Source organism: Micrasema longulum, unplaced genomic scaffold (genome assembly GCF_059751315.1).
Source record: "Micrasema longulum isolate JH-2025_06_02 unplaced genomic scaffold, ASM5975131v1 h1tg000505l, whole genome shotgun sequence".
Classification (NCBI taxonomy): Eukaryota; Metazoa; Arthropoda; class Insecta; order Trichoptera; family Brachycentridae; genus Micrasema; species Micrasema longulum.
The window spans coordinates 481,285-502,885 of NW_028277702.1; the positions used below are offsets into that span (position 1 = coordinate 481,285).

The following is a 21,601-nucleotide window of genomic DNA, read 5'->3' on the forward strand; positions in this document are numbered from 1 at the left end:
TATTTATTCATTGTTTATCATTTGTTAGAGTTAAAAACATTTCAACTGTTGAGTAGATCTGTACATTCACTCTCTTACAAAAGTACTATTATCTCAGTTTCACTTTTCTATGGCTGGCTGCTTTCTGCATTTCGTTCAATTATGGTGGCATGTAAGTTCTTTTAAATACATAGTTATGGTGAAATAATGGCTTTTAATATTTCAATTCTATGACAGTATAAATTCGTACCAGTACTATTTTTTTTTAAATAAGGAAAAATCTGTTTTAAGCCATTAATCATGTAATTAAAAAAGAAAACTTTCAAAAACTCTACTAAACAATGTAGAGCCATTAACCATTGGTTTTTCTCTCAATTATGATAATTGTACATGCTATAGTTCATAAGATTATTTTTATTTTCTACTTAAGTACCTTCAGTTATATAACTATATAAGGACATTCAATCCAAATAATCTTCATATTCGTTTGAAAATGCCCTAATAAGGCGAAACAATTGTCACGAAGTTTTTATTTTTATATGTTTATATTTGCAACAATAAAATAAAGTGTTCAGTAGACTCAAATCAGTGTTTGATTTCTAATTATAAGTTTAGATAAATTACGTTCATCCTCTTTTTTTATATGCACACAGTAGTGCCTTGAGAATTAGGACACTAGTTTTGGAATTACAGGTAATCATCATTTTGCGCCGGGGTTCCGTTCCGAGAGACACCGGCGTGAAAAAAATCGCCGTAAAAAACACAAATATAACGGAAGATATAATAAGCTTAGGTTCCGTGTCAAATTCTTATAAGAATTTAACATGTTTATTTAATACATATTCCATAATATATATTTAAAATAAATTATAAATGTATTTAATAAATTGTCAATTTAGGTTGGCTGTCAATAATGATACCCAAGTACTTGGTACATTTACCTGAATAAATTTTTTCACAATTTTAACAAAGGTCAATTTAACCCAATTCACACCCAGCCTCTGAGTGGGCTGGGTGTGAAATATAGTTCCTCTCTGCAACTTTAGATTAAAATACACAAATATGTGTTAAATTGTTATAAACAGCGATATATATAAATATAAAAGCGAGACTTATTTTCGGAATCTCTAAGTTCAGTCATATCACTCCACTACTTCGGGAACTACACTGGCTACGTTTTCCACAGAGGGTCGAATACAAACTCTGTTGGCTTATGTATAAGTCACTGCACAACTCGGCTCCGGAATATCTAAGGGAACTATGCATTCCAGATGAACTAGCTGACAGGCGTCTCACGCTTAGATCAGCTACGTCTACGGCGAGAGGAAAAGTTATTATACCTCTACGCAAACAGCGCACTAAATTTGGTGAGCGCGCATTTGCGGTCGCAGGCCCTATGGCATGGAATGCTCTCCCAGCAGAGGTGCGAGGCTGTGAAAGTGAAGTGATGTTTCGGAAAAAACTTAAAACCCACTTGTTCTCCAAATCATTTGAATAAATCCGTAGCACGTGACAACAAAATAAATTATTTTAATCAAATTACAAATTTAAAGCTTCAATTAAATTAACTTAACAGTAGAATCACCATGTAAAGCGCCCTTGAGGTATTTTATTACGAAAATGGCGCTATATAAGTTATCCACAATAAATAAATAAACATTGAGTTAAGTCGCTAAGGTATGGACATGCTATAAACAAAGAGTGAGATTATTAATTTAAAGCATTGTTTTATAAACGTTATTATATTCAACGCTTTGTTCTAACCTAACTTAACCAAAATATATTAAAACGTCACAAACTCTCGTGATTTTATAACTGTGCTTCTGTTAAAACTGTTTAAAAAAGTGAAGATTTGTGAAGATCAAGTGCCGAAATTTACCTATTTATTATAAAACGATTTCTGCATGATATAGTGCTACCTCTCTATGTTCATTAAAAAATACAAATGATACCTTTTTTCCTGTATCACGTAAAATTACTCGAATATCAAAAGTAATACACATGTTTATCTGACATCTTAATCAAAGTATAATAATATTAATCAGAAATTTTAGGCGGGAAACCTGCGTAATAACAAACAAAACTAAAAAGAAGCGAATATATTCCTTGGTACCTACACTCTACACTACGCAGATGCGTTTCTACTATCATCTCCCAGGGAACAGCCAAATATGAACCAAGTGTTTTTACAGTTATTTACTAGGAAAAAGACAATAGATCCTGTTTACTGCAAACGAAAATAAAATAGGGACGAGTTTGAGTTTGGGTATCGTCTATTGTCTTTTTAACCTTAATAATAAGTTAAGGAATGCTATCTTTGTTAACTTTTTTATATTTTACTTTTTGTGCTGTTACATGTTCACTTAATTGCCATACTTACTAGTTCTTTGCTCAATGTATTATTATTGCGTTTCTTAAAATTATTTTTTATTATTTACTTTTTAAAATCATTCATATGTTGTTGAAATTCCATTTGTCGATGCGTTTTGAAGCTGCAAGACTTTTTGTGATGTTAGCTATCATATTATGTAAATGTTATCAAATATCTTAATTTAGTAAATGGGGTCTAGAATTTCAACCGTCCATGCGCTCAGTAGCTGCAAGACTTGTTGTTATCTTAATTTTAATTTTGTAAATCTGCTTTTTATTTCGTTTTTAAAATATCACTTAAACTCTAAACTTTATTGTCAAATAAAAAATTTAAAAATAAAAATGTAAATAGGGGCTAGATTTCTTACTGTCCATGCGCTCTGTAGCTGCAAGACGTTCTGTTATCTAGCTCATATATATCGTAATTGTAATATATCATAATTGGAGACGAGGAACTAGAATCCCAACCGTCCATGCGCTCTGTAGCTGCAAGACGTGTTGGGATATTTATTTATTGTACAGCGCCCTTAAGGTGATTTTCACAAAAATGGCGCTATATAAATAATCCAAACATTATTATTATTATTAACGTCATAGGTTATGAAACGTAATTTTTAGTTCAATTTTCGGAGCTGACAAAACAAAATTTTGGAATGGTATAAAAATAGTTTTTCACAAGTAAATAGATAACTTTTAAGCCATTTTTTCACTACCAATAAAGATGTATAGGCTTCAAAGGTGGTTTCCTCCTAAGATTTACCTTGAACAACGATTGCAGTGTCGTCAGCAAAAGAGATAATCTGCCTACAATTAGTTTATCTCAATCGTAAGTTCCCTTTTAAAAATGCACGAAGGAAGTTTTTTTTTAAAGTAAAGAAGACATTTAGTTTTCGATTTCTTTGCTAATGTTTTCTACTTTGCTAACTACTCCCGGAACGAGCACACATTAGGAATTCTTAGTTAGGAAACCTTGTTAGTGGTGTCTCTTATTAACTTGACTTAATCTATTATTCATAATAAAACTTCCTAGAAGGGTAACGAGACTACAAGTAAATTATTTTCATTAGAAATCTTCGGTAAAGAAAATTGAATTCACGTTTTAACGAAACGGTTGATGGCATAACAAGTGTTTTCGTGAAATCCAATTAGATCGCTTTTATGAAATAATTAAGTATGGTTGATGTATTGAGTTATGTATGTACACGAGCGAGAGGTTTTATGGGGATTGAATCATACAGAATTATTAATTGAAAAGTGCTAAAGCGTGGAGCCCTAAAATACGTATCTCCCTTGTTTACGTGTTCAGTGAAAAAACAATAATTTACCCTTTATTTGTAAAAAAGGTGAATGTTTAATTAAGCTTAAGCAATTATGGGCAAATAATACTTTGTATTTTTTACACAATTAGAAAAAATAAGAACTTTGGAAGAATATAAAATCAACATTAATATTGTTATAATATCAGGGACAACGAAAAATCAGACAACCATTTAGGAAGGAAACAATGTCGCAAGATAATATATGTATTTTTTTTTAGAAATGGTAAAACGTGTAACTACATAGATATATAAATATGAAGAGTGTGTAGTGCTACATGAACATTTGCATGTAAACGTATTATTTTATGTTTTATCGGTGATTGAACTCACAGTCTAAAACTTTGAGTAATAACCTAATCGAGTTGCTCATATGGAAATAACTCCTTCTACGATTATTGATCACGAAGTGAGCTACACATTACAGCAAATAAAACGGGCCGTAGATACTCGGGTTGATAATTTGAAGCGCTAACCGAAACCGTCCATTACAAGTTTGTTGTTAAACTAAAAACCATAAAACCAAACCAAAAATTTGGAACGCCTTTGTTCTATGCAATACAGCTTAAATGGACTTCTCTAGAGAATTATTATTCTGAGTTCTAAAATGAATTATTAGACCATTTGTGATTCCGCACTCTTTCGTATAACAAAGTTTATTCCTATTGACGGTATTTTTTCCCTAAAACATTATTATTTTTTATTTCATTAAAGAAATAACCGGCTTAGCTTCTATTCAGAGACTTGTCAGCAGGTGGGAAAAAAGGGTGCAGAAGAAAGTTGCAAAAAATACATCATAAAACCCAGACTAATTAATGAGAAAAAAAATGTTTTTTTCGATGATTTACCCAAATATTTCGATTTTGGGGGCCATTTTCAACGAGTAATAAATCAACATTACAGAGTGGAAATCAAGCTCTGGTGAAGCAGGGTGCGAACCTCGGACCTTTGATTTGTGAGTTCACGACACTTATCTTCGGGACCACAACCCGAATCCCGTTCTTGAATTTCTTTCTTATAACTGTCGGGAATCAAACCCGCGACGCTGTCTGACATTAAAACGGTCAAAGCAATTTTTTCGTATCATGAATAAATTAACAACACCATGTTTTTTTAAAAATAGAACACATACTTAATAATTTTTGTTAATGTGAATTATATTAATATTTAAAAATTCATCTTTAAAATAAATTACTAGGTATGATAATGAATATTTTGAACACGTTTAGATTGTAGATAAGGCTGAATTAATTTTACCAAGATTTACAAAAAAACCTCTTGAAGATGGGAATTTGAAACTCTTAGTTTAAAACAAACGTCTTACGACTTCGTTATCTGTTCGATCAACTGGTCTTTGTAGAACGATCAAATGACGAAATGAGGATTTAGCATATTGAAAAAATAACATAAAATTATTGAAAAAATAGCGTACAGTGTTTACATAAATCAGCCATAATACGGTGCTTTCGAATGTTTAATAAGCCTATGTTAATGTGTTAGTTCTTGTCGGTGAACAAAAACGAATGTTAACTTTTAATTACATTACATTCTATACCAAAATGTATCAAGAACGTATTTTGTAAAATTCATTTAAAATTCTTAAATCAATCAAACCATCACGCTGTTTCTCCTTAAGGGTAGAAAAAAAGGATTGAACCCCATTTTACTCTGTCTTTGCACACAGAACTCTCTTTCTCTACATTTACACATTTTCTTATGCACGCCAGCTGATTATACCGAAGTTTTACATGTCCAATGTCTATCTTTAAGTACTTGTAGGATTCGGTCCTGACAGTTCTTTCTCAATCTTCCTCGATTTTTGCATATATCAACATTCATCAACATGTCCAAACCGACGCAGAACTCATTTCCTGATTTTGTCAATAATGCATATTTTAGCCCTAAATACAGTAATAATCAGATATATTTATTTCGTGACAGGTCTAAGTTCTGTTGTAAATAATTATTCTTCCAAATCCCTTGTAAAAATGTTCTCTATCTGTTCGCGTCACACGCCAGATAGTATGTAGGCGCTCAATTTGGGGGTTTTGCTGGTTCGCGGATTTCGCAATTGCAATTGCGTTACCTAAATATGCTTTTAAACTGAACCCTAATTCAAATAAATCCAATTACCTACCTTGTTTTGGGATAAGTTTAACCTTGTTGATCGTACTTCTCTCACGGCACGCTCTATCAGATGTCATGTGATCACTTCGTCGTTTTCTTGATAATTGATGCATGCAAAAACACGACACAGTGGATGGAACAACTCATTGATAACTTAAATAACTTGTTAACGTTCGCGATGTGAATACCAAAATGACATCCAAATTAGATGACAGTCAATGTGTTATTGGGCCGGAGAGAAACATATTTTACCCATAGTAGCATAATTACAACAATCTCCATGAATCATAAATTAAAAGCAGCAACCTAGTTAATATGCAATACACAATAAAGGTATTAAATGTGGCGCAATCACTATGGATATTGATACATGTCTACAGTAATAAAAATATATATAATACTGTAAAACACAACAACTAGGTTGGTGCCTGAATCGCAAAGTTAAAACTCGTTAGCTGAAAATCGATACCTAGGTATTTAGATCTTATTAAGATCTTAATCTTATAAAGATCTGTTAATCTTTAAATATAAATACATATTTCAGTAAGAGTTTTTTTTATCATAATGTCGTATTATTTGATTACAGACATTTCAACTAATGACGTATAAATATTAATAGACACGTTACAAGCGGAAAGAAAATGTTCACAAACGATTCGACGTTTGGGTAATGAATTGTCTTTCTTACCATTATTTTCTAACGAACCTTTACCGTAATAAGACGTGACGTAGAACATAAAAAATGAAAATGTGAGTGATGAAAAAAAGCTTTAATTACAATTATTAATTATTGTTTCATTCTTAAATACAATTCAATTTGCCAAAGAAGTAGATAATAAGTAAACAATCAAATATGTTTTATATTTTTTATGTAAGTTTTTATGGAAATATCACATGATGCAAATACCGATAAAAATGTATAAAATGGATAAAAATAATTAATTGTATTTTCAAAATCAAAATGAATGTTGTAGAGAAATGTTTTCATACACAAATTCCATATTTATTTATTTTTAATACGTCAGTAGAAAAATGCGACATGTTTGGCCTTGATAGCCGTGGCGTCAAGATTCGTAACAATGTTCTTAACAAACATTAATGGTCAGAAACGAATAAACATAAATCGTGACGAATTAGGGGCGTGGCCAATGGAATGGCCGTTACATTTGTTGATAACAGAGACATAGTTAATATTGATACAACCAGGAACGACCCATTCTCGTAAACCTGCACAGACTTGCAAGAAAATCATTGTTAAGAGAAGGTGCAGTATCCGAAAGGATTAAATATATGAAAATATATAAATATCTTTTTTTGCCACAACAGGCCAGGAGGCCCAATTACAGTGGTGAGTTACAGAACGGTGCACCCAGGCTTAAGAAAAAACGCATTTAGTTTTTGAGTTCTCACTAGGAATTGAACCCGGAACAAGTAAAGCGTCTTAACCCCCACACCATGGAGGTTGCCGTGTGTTTATTACTTCAAACTGATTTCATTCGGATATTTTTAATAGTGTTTTTTTCCTATTATTAAAAACATTAATATTCTTAATCATTCAAACATTGTTTTAAAACCGAATATTTTGATTATTTATTATTTTAACGATTATTTTGAAGTAAAACTTAACTTTCAAGCTAACCCTTTAAAAATAAGTTTTTTTCTTTCACCTTTTAATAACGGTTATTTTGTTTAATCAACCTTTTTTTAAATACACAGAATTTTTTTGTTGGTTCTTTCTACTTATGTACATGTCGCAGCCAAATCGTGAAATCTGCCACTTAATGTGACAGTTAGGTTGTTCATTAAATGCCGGCATTTACTTGAATAGCTAGTCCATTCGTTGAATGAATTCAGAAAGTTCATTGTTCAACGTGTAGGCAGGTTGAAAGCTAGCCTTATGGAAACGGCCGAACCAAAAGCCGCCGGGTTAGTTTGGGATAGTTGGATTAAGTTGAGTAAAAAAATATTATTTTCTATAATTGAACTAAATCTAACCGATCCTAACCTTATTGGATGATTGGACTCATAAAGGTAATAAACCAAAATCAGTGATCGAACATCCCATTTCCAAGACAAACAAAAACTTTTTTTTCCGAGTACCTTAGCCTTGTACATGACACGTAAGGCTACAATACAGGGGTCCAAATATATTTAAAAAAAAAATTAAAAAAACCTATTAAATAGGTCAAACGATTTTGAGCCCTTTCGTCAAACGTAGTTTTAAACTAACAAATTATAACAAGGATGGAGAATACCTTAAAGAAGGGAATATAGAAGTCCAAGCATTTACAAAGTTTATGAACTGTCATTGGCGGGTTTAGGTGGCCACTTTACACACTGCGTAACACTCACCATTTTGCCTATGTTCGAACATCTATATTTCTTCAATTCTTCCATCTGTTGATTTCAGTAAAGTTAAAGAGCTGAAACCTTGTTGTGAAGATACTCATCTGACTGAATTATTTCACATACAAGGCAACGCCTGAAAACCATTTTCCAATTTTTAAACTTCTTCTTGGACCAGTTGGTTTTATTACAATATTTGAGTTTGTTCAAATGTTGGTTGTAACATTTTGGCTGAGCGTCCATTTGCCATTCAATTGAATGCCGGCAATAAATGAATAGTCTTGCCCTTCAAGTGAATGCTAATTTAACGTTACTGGGCGGTGACATTAATTTATTTATTTAAACACTTTATAAACATATTATGTATAAAGGTGGTCATATTGCATTAAGACAATTTCTGCCTACCTACCCAAGCCGTTTATTTCAGAAAAGCACTGGTACCTATATTAGCAAATTTTTGGTTTATTAATTATTTATTTTCATAAAGAAATATTGATAAAAATAAATTATTTTTGATAATAAAGAATTGACTAAATAACTTCACTTTATTGTAAAGAGAGGGGGGGTAAAGATGCTAAGAAAGTGTGAAGAAAAAAAAAACTTAAATATTCAGGAAGTGACATTTTATATGTGAATTGAATGTAAATAAAAAAGGGGCGTCTCTGACATTAGTGGGTAAATTATTCCATAATCGAGCAGCTACTACTGTAAAAGAGGAGGAAAAAAAATTAAAACGGTGAATGGGTATTAAAAGTATTTCTCGTTACAAGAATGAAGAGTAAAAATATGTAAGAATAATAATTTTCTAGTACATACTTGTTTACCCGTGATGTTTTTTTTGTTATTGTAACTTTGTACTGCCATTATAATTTTTTTGAAAAAAGTTCGTAGAATCGTAACTAAATAAATAAGTAAATATGTACAAATAACAAATATATGAACTAAAAAAACGTGGTTATCTCTTTCTCACTATTATGTTTTCACGCGTAAAGTGATTACTATCTATTTTTTTCGAATTGTTAATGTTACCGCAATATTAAGTTGGAAGACAATGATGTCTGCTTTTTGTTGTATGCTAGTAATATTAAAATATTATACATTTATCTGAAAAATGGGATACAGAAATCTGTGTATTTACAAAGTACAAATCACATTATCTAACATCACTGTATATATTGTGTAAAATTTACTATACTGATAATGTTTGAACATCCACATTTCACATTTTCTTTCATTTTATAATCGTCAAAAAAAAGAGATGAAATGATTGAATTTTAAATATTTAAGAAACGCCTATTTAATAAAAAATTAATTCTGCTAGATGGATTTAATTATTTGTTTCTGTTTCAAAATGAAAACTGTCATTTTAGAAATAAGAAGAGCAGCGTTAGTCAATTATTTTCAGTCCCACGACTGAAAAATTGAAATAAAACAATTAAAATAAACAGAAGTTTTCAATGTAACAAAACCAAACAAATTATGTACGATGCGATGGTCTGTTATTGAAAAAGCTACGAATAAAACTTTTTTGAAAATATTTTGTCAGTTAAACTTTTGACAGGGTGTCGAAATAAAGTTTTAATTTTTAACGAAAATGGCGTTTGCGGTAAAAACAAAAATTTACCGTTTTTATATTTCCAGTATGCTTAAAAACAATTATTATTTGTTTATGAAAAAAAACAATTTATTCAAACACACATGCGGCATTTTTACAAAATCTCCGTTTAAGTATTAGCATCAGAAACTCGGAAATTTAATTTGTATTTTTTTTTTTACTAACTCCAAAAAGGCTTTTACAGTGGTTTTAATTAATAATAAATATAAAAATAAAATTTAAATGAAAAAATATACACATAAAAAACAAATGAAAATACTAGAACCTCAATTAGAATTCAAATTTTTTTTTTGAAATAATATTTTTTTTTAAATAAAACAAAAAATTTGCTACAGTTATCATAAATAGTTTTCATTACCTATGTATTGTATAATAATATTTTTGATTACAAAAAAATAAAATTAACGAAATCGTACACCGTGTTTTATTGATAATAAGCTGAATCCGGCGATGCTTTGCTATTGCTAGGCTTGAGTACATACTTGTTAGTAGATTTAATGAACACAATCGAACGAAAGTGTGATATCAATTGTTGTATTTACTCCAAATCAGATATGAACGTTTACACAACTATTTTTGTGTATCGGTTTCCATAAACTGTAAGGACCAAGAATTTTAATAACTAGATATTCAAACACTGTTTTTCTGTCACTGTCTTGCAAATGCCTCGACGATACTGTGCGAAAAAGACAACTGGATGTCAGACCTTTTGTTAGAGTAGACAAAATCGACGTTTTGCTGTCCCGTTTTCCAAAGCTCAAAACCGAACAGATTTATTATTGTTTAGATGGAGTATCAGAACATAATTTTAAGTATCGGTACGTTATGCGTTTTTCAAAAATAGTTATATATGAACACCTGTATAACTGTGTTCTTTAACGGGTTTTTATGGTTTTAATTCCCACACTAAACTATTTCTATAAAAAAACGACAAAAAGGAGACGCCAATGGTAAATATCTACACTGTGTAATAAAATCACTGCTATGGTGCCATAATTCAGAGAGAAAATACGGGAATACGTTTATATGAAGAAAGGTAGGACCATGTTTTTTCTTAAGATTAAATATTAGTAAGTATACATACTTACAGAACTTTAACGTAAAAAAGAGGTTGTAACTTTTCATTGGTAAGTATGTAGTTAGGTACTTGAATTAATGAATTCCAAAACATACAATTATTCGTTGAACTTAAATAGGTACCTAAGTACCTGTTTGTGGTTGAATTCCAAAACTTTGAATAACTTATTTTCAAAAAAAACCTCTTTTTCAATCCTCTCAAAAATGAAATCTTCCCGATTTTTTTAAACCTGTTTTCGTCAAACGTAACCCTGATGATGGATAAAAAAAAATCTCCTTAATTTTTTCTACTGAATAAATTGAAGATTTTAATAGCAATAAATATGCTCCTGGCAAATATTTACATTTAACTGAAAACCACACGTAAATCGGTCTAGTAATTATTCAGTGCTTTAAGGACACACGAACAAACATTGCCTCTTATTTAAATAGATTTAAATGGAAATAAAAATTCTTCACCTTGATATTTACCATAAAAGCAAATCAATAAAAAAATAAACAAATATTGTCAAAAACTTTTTTTAACAAACAAATAAACTGTTTTCTCAAATCTCATTTACAGTGGGAGTCACCAGTTCAATCTTTCTTTGCATAAACGTGGTTTGGTGACCTTCGTGGTCTAGTGGTCAAGACGCTTGACTCACAAACGAAAGGTTCCGGGTTCGATTCCCGGCGAGAACACAAATATTTTAAATGTGTTTTTTTTTAAGCCTGTGTGTTCTGGGATGTAATTCACTACTGTAATTGGGCCTCCTGGTCTGTCGTGGTGCAAAAATAAATAAATAAAAAAATAAAAAATGAATAAATGAACACCTCGCTTTCTCTACATGCATTAATTTTCTAATACACGGACGACGATAATTCCAGTTTTGGAAAAAATGCCCATCTAATAATACCATTGCTGCATTAAAATAAAATTAAAACTATTATATTTATATGCATTAACATAATTTTTTTATAAAAATGGTCGTTTATAGTTATTTCTACATTCGCACATTTTTTCCTTTCTTTCTAAAAGCTCGTATCAAGATGTCGATAGAGCCGGCTTTGTAATTCCTCGGTATATACATACAGACAAAAAGTTAACCGTATGCTTTTATTACGATTAATTTGAATTTTTAATCATTTTTAAGAAAGAAATTTTGATAAGAAGTCTAACATGTCATAACAAAAGCCTATGTAAAATACGAATTTTTTGTTTTTTTAAATTTTCAATTAGCATTAAACGCGGAGTAATGTTTAAAATTCCTTTATTGGTTTGATTCGATCATATGACTTCTGAGATGACGTAATGAAAACGTGTATCGACATGTTGGTAGATCAAAATTCGCCATACCAAGGAAAGTAAAATTAGAACAATGGTTAAATATACCGTTTCGGTTTGTACGGATAAATATGGGGTTTGTTATTGTTGCCCAGGAATAATGAAATACTGCAGTTAAAAAAATCTTTCAAACAGTTTTTCTTCGTTTGCTCGGCCAGGAATCGAACTCAGGACTTCAAAAATGCTAGGCAAATTCACAATCCACCACACAAAGAGACGGACTTATCTCCACTCGATTTTTTTATTCAATTTTTTTCCTGAGAGCAGTCATCGAGTCGAAAATACTCGTCCAGGGACCTGGTTCTATTTCACATACAATTATTCATCCGCCTGAACACAGCTACAAGTAAATAAAGTATCTTATATTGAGTCTCAATTTCTAGGTGTTTAATCTACTTAACGTGACGATAGTATGAAAGAATAGCTAATGAAACCATTAGCTTAATCCAGAATTCCTTTGAGAGGCAGTGCCGAATGAATTCAGCGAGATTGAAAAACACCGGAGATTCGACAAAGGCATTGAACAAAAGCATGACTGAATGCTGGTTAGATGAAGAAGTGATTTCTCCACCCATTGACTGATTAAATGCGCCAGTAGTTATTTCTGATGACAATGCGCATTGCAGTAATGATGTATGTGGAGAACAGCCATGAAGCATTTTCATCGAGAGACAGCTATTTTTCATTAAATTGTCTTTTGAAAAATTTAATTTCTAGTAATTGATCAAATCCATTAACACTGCAAACAATTTATGATTTTCAGTTTTGTGTTTGTGTTTGTGAAAATGCGTTTCAAAAGCTGATTGAAAACAACGAATTTCTTGGTTTTTGAAATGCCAGATCTAGGTGTCATTTTTGTTGTAGAGCTGTATTTTGTCGGTCATCAAAATTGCATAGCCAATTAATGCTAAAAAATTTCAAAAATGCTACACTTAAAGAAGATATTTCTGTTCGTAAAGTAGAATCAGAATTCTTAACGAGTGTTTTTGACTCGATGGCTGCCGTCAGGTTAAATCCTTAAAATGGAAATCGGGTGTAGAAAAGTTTCTTACTGAAGTCGTTAACGCGTTTGCGCGCCAAGCTTAAGGTCCCGGGTTCGATAATTTCTAGGAAGGTTGACGTGAAAACTTGGATCGTAAGATTGATCACCTTACACTCATGTAACAGATGATCAAGATACGCTGCATTTGATTTGACAGTGCAGTGCCCTATGCATTATCGGGCGCAGATAAAGTATTTATTGATGATGATGACGAAATTGTCGATGCATTACATTGTATTACATAAAACCATTATTTTAATATTTTTTAGTTCCATAATTTTCAAGCTGAACGATAATCATTTCTCCCATAAAACGTATCATTTATCCCTTGGGAAATTTTTCCCATTGATTCGTTTTGCCATCCGTTTTTAGATTTTCTGTGAGCTTCTCATTTTATTTTTCTATTAATTACTTCAGCCTTTATTTCAGCATCCAATCAGAGAAATAAAAGAAAAAAAATACATCAAAATGTTTGAAGACAGTCTAGATTTTCTCCCTAGGGAGTTATTTAGATCTCAATTTGTTGCAACATAGAGGGAAACATTTTTGAGAAAAAAATATGGGAGTCTAGGCATTTACAGGGCTTATGACCTATCATTGGCTGGTTTATGTGGCCACTTTATACACTGTGTAACATTCATTTGCCCATGTTTAAACATCTCCATTTTATCAACTCTTCCATCTGTTGACTTTTGTGATGTAAAAGAGTTGAAACCTTTATCATCTGGGTGACATTCATCTGGCTGAACCAACTTACCTACAAGGCAACGCTTGAAAAGAATTTTTAATTTTTTGTACTTCTTCTTATACCACAATACCAGTGAATTTAACAATGTTTTAAGCGTGTTCAAGTGGAAATCCAGTCGGTCTGCGAAAACTAAGCTTATGGCTTAGTTTATTAGTCTATTAACAAATAAAAAAAAACACTGAACTTCCTCATTAATCTTTATTTAAACTTTACCGAAAATATTGAAAAAAGCCTATTTTTATTATTTGATCTTAACTATCGCTTTTGATAAATGTAGGTTAAACTTTATAAATATACTGCCGAGTCAGGCGGATTGGTAACAATAATAACCGAGTACAAGTTTTAACAAATATTTTTTTTCTAAAAACATTGTTGTATCACTCTTCTCACTTGTCCATATATATGTATAATTTTTCTCTACGTGTGATGTCACTGAACTCCCCCTAAACGGCATAACCAAATTACGTGCGATTTTCTGCGAAATGTAGATCTTTGCGCTGCTGGTGTTCGATATAAAATTTTTCAATCGAATTGGTAAAAAAAAAAGTTAGGAGCATGTTTCCTTTTTGTTATTGACCAACCAGGGTTGGTGGTCAATATATTCAATAGTCATTTTTGCACATACAAAAAAAAGGATGTTGTTTTTTGTGTTTAAAAAAAGTTTGTTTTTGAATACTTAGAAACATTTGCTTTTTATGGATCCCAATTCTTTCCCTACATTCCTTATAATTTATTCCTATTTATTTCTTTTTACTAGATTTTCGGTAAAACTAAAAAAATATAAAGTGACATTCAATACATTTTTGAAAATTCATGAATAAAGTGCACCCATGTTGGTGAGAAGAGCCAAGTTTGACATTTGCAAAAAGAATTTTACATTTGAAAATGAATTATTTTATGTTTTGAAATTCAACTATAAACAAGTACCTAATTAAATTCAATATGTGAATATAAATAATTTTTAATTTTGGAATTCAACTATTAACGGTACCTACATACCTACTGATCAATTGAAAGTCTTTTTCCAAGCTCATATCAGGCAAGCCAACGTTAGGGCAGGACAACGTCTGTCGGGTTCGCCAGGCAACTATATATTTATTGAGAAATTATGAGAATATTATTTATTTTACTGAATATGCCCCCATTTTATCTTTTCTTCTCTTTTTTTTAACTTTAAAACTATTTTTTAATATGAAAAAAATTCACAGCGACTGAATTCTATAACTGTTAAAAAATATGAGAATATTCTCCGTGGTGTAATGGCTTTGAGTCATGCACGGAAGACTCTGGGTTCGATTCCCAGTGAGAACACACACATTTGAAGTAATTTATCTTAGATTTGGTGTTATGTTCTGTTAGTCACCACTTCTTTGGGACTTTCTCGTCTGTTGTGATGTAAAAAAAAAGACAAGTAAATTAATAATTCAATCGGCATATTTTACTTTTTTAAATATAATAATTTTTAAATACAATTAAACTACTATGATACTGGTATTATAATTTGTTCCGTGAGACGTCGTATTAATTCTGTCTACGAGACGATTCACGTCTTTTGGGACAAATGGCACGTATTACGTTACCGCATCATACCTATACGCGACATTTGTTAGAAGTGAACTCAGTGGGCATGACGTGTGATGTCAAAGTGACGTGACGCCAGCTGCGAGCCGTTTGTATGAGCTCGTTTTAAATCCCGAAAATAATTCATGAAAACTTGTTTCTCATTGATAGTAAGTAATGTCATTAAAATCGTAAAAATCCGCTATAAATATTTCACATATTCTCAACATTTTTCCTGATTTATGGAAATACGTTAAAATGAAAACAATAACTGGTGAGTTTTTTCAAATCCAAAATTAAATTTTGACCGAATTTCACGAATTGCGAGAAGGTACTCAAAAAAATTTTGAGATTTTTTCCCTGCTGATTATTATCTTCCAGTCTCTAAGGAATAATGTATCTTTGTAATACATCGTTAATCACGCAACTTAATTATCCTTTATCATATTGTAACTGTCTATTGGCATGCAAGGAAGCTTTATATCCCCTACTGAAAACACTTTTAATGTTCCCAGGCAGATGTTCAAAACCCAAGCATTACTGAAACTACAAATACCATATTTTGGCGTTGGTTTGGTAATTAATAGTCTTGTTATGAATAAAACATTATCACTTTATTAAGAAACGATTAATCAAAGGAATGGTGAGTAGTGTGAGAAATGTTCTACTTAAAATAATTAGAAAACGTGTAACGAAGATTTATATATTTATTGATTATAACACTCGCAAGCTGTGGCTTTTAAAAAATAAGTATTTAATAGTAATGAACACTTCAGTCATAAAATAAAAAAATAAAAATTGAAAATTTAATCTCAAACTCAAAGTTTGAAAATATAACTAGTCTTTTTGATAGTAACTGTCAATATAACTGTTATATTTATAAATATAATTTCTAAAAATTGTGGATAATATTATAATTTATTTTTCTTGTATTGGATTGTTGACTCATATTACTTATTGTCACAAAAATGATTTTTTCTTATATACCGTCCAAAATGAGTTTTTTTTTTGTAAAAACTTTTCTTTTTTAGTCATTTTTAATTTATTATTTTTTGTAAATCCTAGGAAAATGTAATCATATTATTAGAACAATATTTGAGTTTGTCCAAATGTTTGAAGACAAAAGACTTTATTTCACTACCTCGGGAGTCATTGAGATTAACAAATTACAACAGGGATGGAGAATACCTCAGAAAAAGGAATATGGAAGTCTAGGCACCTACAGGGCATATGACCTGTTATTGGTTAGTTAAAGTGGCCACTTTACACACTGTGTAACAGTCATCATTCATTTGTTAATCTTAATGACTTCCGAGGGGGTTAAATACAGTTTTTTTGTCTACGAACATTTGGACAAACTCAAATATTGTAATAAAAACCAACTGGTCCAAGGCGAAGTTTAAAAAATGGAAAATTGTTTTCAGGCGTTGTCTAGTATGTGAAATTATTCACTCAGATGAATTTCTTCACAACAATAAAGGTTTCAGCTCTTTAACTTCACTTAAATCAACGAATGGAAGAAATGAAGTAATACGGATGTTCAAACATAGGAAAAATGGTGAATGTTACACAGTGTGTAAAGTGGCCACTTAAACCAGCCAACGACAGATCATAAGCCCTGTAAATGCCTAGACTTCCGTATTTCCTTTTATGTATCCTCCATCCTGTTGTAATTTGTTAATCATATTATTAGTATGATTTTAATGTATTGTATGTTTTATTAATGATTAAAACAAAAACATATTGCATCAGTTGGTTGTTTCATACGATTAAAATGCTAAAATACAAACATAGATAGAATGGCGAATTTGCACAATTCGCCATTCTATCTATGTTTGTACATGCAGTAAGCCAGTTAAACGTCCAGATTGGTGTGTATTTTTTAGTTCAAAATGTTCAGCATCTTTTTTTGAAACCTCGATCTTGATAAATTTGGAAGTAATGAAATATAGGTAAATTTGCGGATGAAAAATTTATAATTTCAAATACAAACAAAATAATGAAATTGATTTACTTATTTAATTTTTTGAATTTTTTTAATGGAAATAAAATTTTGAAATTTAACTTCATGTCTTTGGAATAATTTGTTTTCCTAATCTTCAGTTTTTGAAAAATCTAAAAATTCTATCAATTTTGCTCTTGAAAGTGTTTTAAATTTACGTGTTACATTGAAAACCTTTGCGTGTCAAAATTGTACACAGGATCGCAAAATATCTTAAGTACTGAAGCTTGGTCACGAACAGCAAAGAAATAACATTGTTAACAGGGGTAAGCGGATCTAGTCCTAAAATCTCAATGTCTTTCTTGATCTAGGAAGTAGGCAAAATGATAAGGCTCTTTTACGATTCAAAATTAAAAGCAAATGTTAACTCAAGTAGCAGATTAAAAAAATATAACTCATAATCTATGCTTTTTTGTTACATAAAATTTTTGCGCCACCAGTTTTTAAAACGTTAAAACGTACAAAAAAAACGAATAAATGTCAACAGTAAAGCAGTTTTTTTAAATAGTGTAATGAATAAAATAACAAGCAAATAAATAAAAAAAACAAAACAGTAGTTGTACTGTTTTGATTACGTTAAATAAATAAAAAATCTCTTTTATTAGGATAATAATTATATTTGACTGAAATATTTATCAATTTTCATATTTTTAAGTCTACAGAGTGTCAAAATAAGAGTTTATTTAAACGATATAAGTGTAATACAATTATTAGTTATGAATAATAAAATCACTAATCTGTCTAGATCTGCTATTACCAAACGTACTGTAATTAAAAGAAAATTCTTAGTTTGTTTAGCTTAAGTTCACAATTGAAATCTTTTATGCTACTATATAAAGGTTTTTATAAGCCTGTCGATAGGTTTGAAAAAATTAAATCAATTTAAAGTGTTGAAAGATATCGTGATAGGAATACTTTTACGAAAACAAGTACGTAGGTATTAAATATAGAATCAAATCGAAATGGGAATGATTGTGCAGAGGTCATGGCCAAGATATTGTTAAAAAAATACTGTCTTTTATGAAATTATTCAAGAGCAGTAATTATATAGTCTTCAAAAGGATACGATTCTTTGATATAATCATCATTTAATAATTCTTTAAAAAAAATTCATCAACCAACTTAAGTCCTGCATGATTAAGTGTTGCATTCAAATAACATAGTTGATAAAAGGATAAAGTTTTTAGAAAACATGGCGATAAACCATGGTTTTCTCTCATTGGATTCGAATAAAATAATATTTTACTAAGAATTATACATAAACAACAAACCATGTACAGAAAAACTACAATTATTGAACGGATTAACGAGTGCTAGATTTTATTGCTTTTGAAATAATACAGCAAAATAATTGCATTACTCAATTTCAATTAAAATTTCTTTTTTTTTTAATTTCTTGAAAACTATCTGGATTTTTGGCAATTCGGATGACTGGAGTTCGAATAAACGGAGTTTTACAGTACTTCCTTTATTGGATTTGATTTCAGCTTAATAATAATTGCATTAAAACTCACTATGGATTCTTCTCGTTCGATTTCAAACGAATCATTGTTTTAAGAATGATGCAATATCTACACGGCCTAGACATCTGTCATTAGACTAAATTAAAAAAAGTGTTTTAATATGACTCACCAACAAACCACGGATTCCTCTCATTATTGTCCACAGTGAGTCCTAAGAAGTATTCCTGGAATCCTCGGACAGGATTAGCCTGTGGCTGCACAGATAGAGTACCTTCAACTTCTGGTTCGTTGCCATCACTGACCAGATTGCGAGCACTCCATCCATCAGAACCTATCCAAGAGAATGCGCCTGTAGCATTCAGTCGCCTTACAGCGCGCATCACACCGGCAACTTCCTGGTCAGAACCGAAGATTATAACTCCTGGAACAAGGAATTTGGATCATTAGATAAGGAAAAAATGTGAATTTGATTTCAAGCTATGAAGACATAAGTTATCTTTCTCAAGGTAAATTGCCCAAATACAAAACTGGGTACTTCTCAGAATCATCAGGTTTTTTTATTTTTTATTATTTATTAAGGAAAAAAACAGTTGTTATATGAGAATATAAAATATAAAAAATAGTACATACATCCAGTTAAAGAATTTTACAAATATAATGAGAGAACATGTTACACAGCAAAGAGAAAATTAATGTATTATATAAGACATGAAAAAAAAGAGCTCGTAAGAAGGTTAAGGAATGAGGAAATAGATAAAAGAAGTGGAAGAGAGGAATTTTCAAAATATACTTGACCACTTCAATTGATAATATCAATACTTCAATACTTGACTGCCAAATTAAAATGTTGATGCAATAAAATAAACATATTTAAAGAAACATAAACTTATTACACACTGACAAATGTTTAAATTTACAGTGTTTCAGTGAGCAGCTACGATAAATAAATGAGTTTGAAGGATTTTTTTTACAAACGGCGTTGTGTCTCATTGAATTTTTATTATTTTCATAAATAATTTAAAATGTTCTGTAAATTAATCCAAAACAGGAGATACCATAATAAATGCACAAGAATGTTTTTTTTTTACATTTGAAGGGTAAAATACCGTGTTAGTTGAAAATTATTATCTCGAGCACGTCCATTAAGGAGCATATTTTGATAACTGTGTTTAAACAATAAAATAAAATCAGAAGTCATACAAGTAGTCTGAATATATAAGGAAATAGTTCTCGTTACCTAAACAAAAGAGTGAAGAGTTTTTTATTACTCGAAATTTATTTGAATTATTCATTCTTTATTTTATAGACCTCCATTTTAGAGTTTAAATTTTAAAATCATTCACTCATTTGAGTCTATTTATTTTATTTTTTAAACGAAAATTAAAATAAACGAAACTTTAATCAGTATTTTATTGAAAAACATATTAAGGTTTTACATATCTTTAGTTTTTTTTAAATTTGGCCTAAGTTATAAGATTTATATTTCATTTTGAAAATCTGTTTAACATGTTTGCCTTACCTTAAACTTTTCGTCCAAATGAATAATTTAATGAAATACTAAAATTTTGAATATTATTACAACAGAGTGGAAAAACACTTTCGAGTAATGAAATCTGAAGTGCTTATGACTTGTGATTGGCTGGTTTAGCCTTGCTTAAAAGTATTTTGATATAAATTTAAAATATTGTTTTAAAACAAAATAAATACCACTTTCACACAATAACATATTTGGAGATACCGCATTTTCGATATGAAGAAAATATGTAACTAGGCATATTATTTAGCACGCAATGGAGTCGAAAGCATTTTCGCAAATTGTATGGGACTTGTTTTACAAAAGCATGACTCGTGTGTTTTTACCCAATTATTTGTCTGAACTCATCTGAGCGCAAAATTCGTCACTTCTATTCCAAAATACTTGATGAAAAAGATATTGTTGATGTTATATCTCAGATTATTCCGAACGTTTAACTTTACTTCAAAGCCGAGAAACAGAATTTAAAATCAATCCGAATCAATCAAAGGAGTTTCAACAATTTTGAACAAAAACCTTTTAAGGTTTTGGTATCGATAAAAATATTTCAAAAATGTAAATTTTTTAACGATCACCTACCTTTTTTTATGTCAGAATAAATTTAACGGCAACATAAATCGATTTCCTTAATTATTAATTGAATCGGCATTAACTTTGTAATACTTCATTTTAAATTATTATAAAAACAAAACTTTGTTATAGGTGTTTTACGATTTTATTATTTAACAAGAACACTACTATAATTTCGGGAGAGCACTCCTTCCATCGACGGGTGATATAAAACTCTTATCTCAATGTTGATTGAAGGATTGCTCGCTCAAAACTGTAATAGTATTCTTGTGAAATAATTAAAACGTGTAACACTGATAGCAAAGTTTTATTTTAATAATAATTTAGATTTCTTTTAAATTGAAATAAGCACACATAGTACATAGGTGTACGATTAAGTATTGAATTAACATTTTTGAAACAAGAAGCTCATCTAAGACTAAATATTCCGTTTTTACCCAAATCCTTCCAATTTCCAATTCTCGTTCTTCTACCGTCCTGTGAGCAAGTCACATGTAAAAAGTTGTCTCTCTGATATTTTCTTATCAT

General features: G+C 30.4%; 1 protein-coding gene across 1 annotated transcript in view; it reads right to left on the reverse strand.

Moving 5' to 3' along the window:
- Positions 1-21,601, reverse strand: part of LOC148281008 (metabotropic glutamate receptor 2-like) — a 508,075-nt gene that overhangs the window by 199,187 nt on the left and 287,287 nt on the right. The window contains 1 exon segment of the mRNA XM_088227463.1: positions 19,139-19,390. Coding sequence (XP_088083589.1) covers positions 19,139-19,390 — 252 coding nt within the window.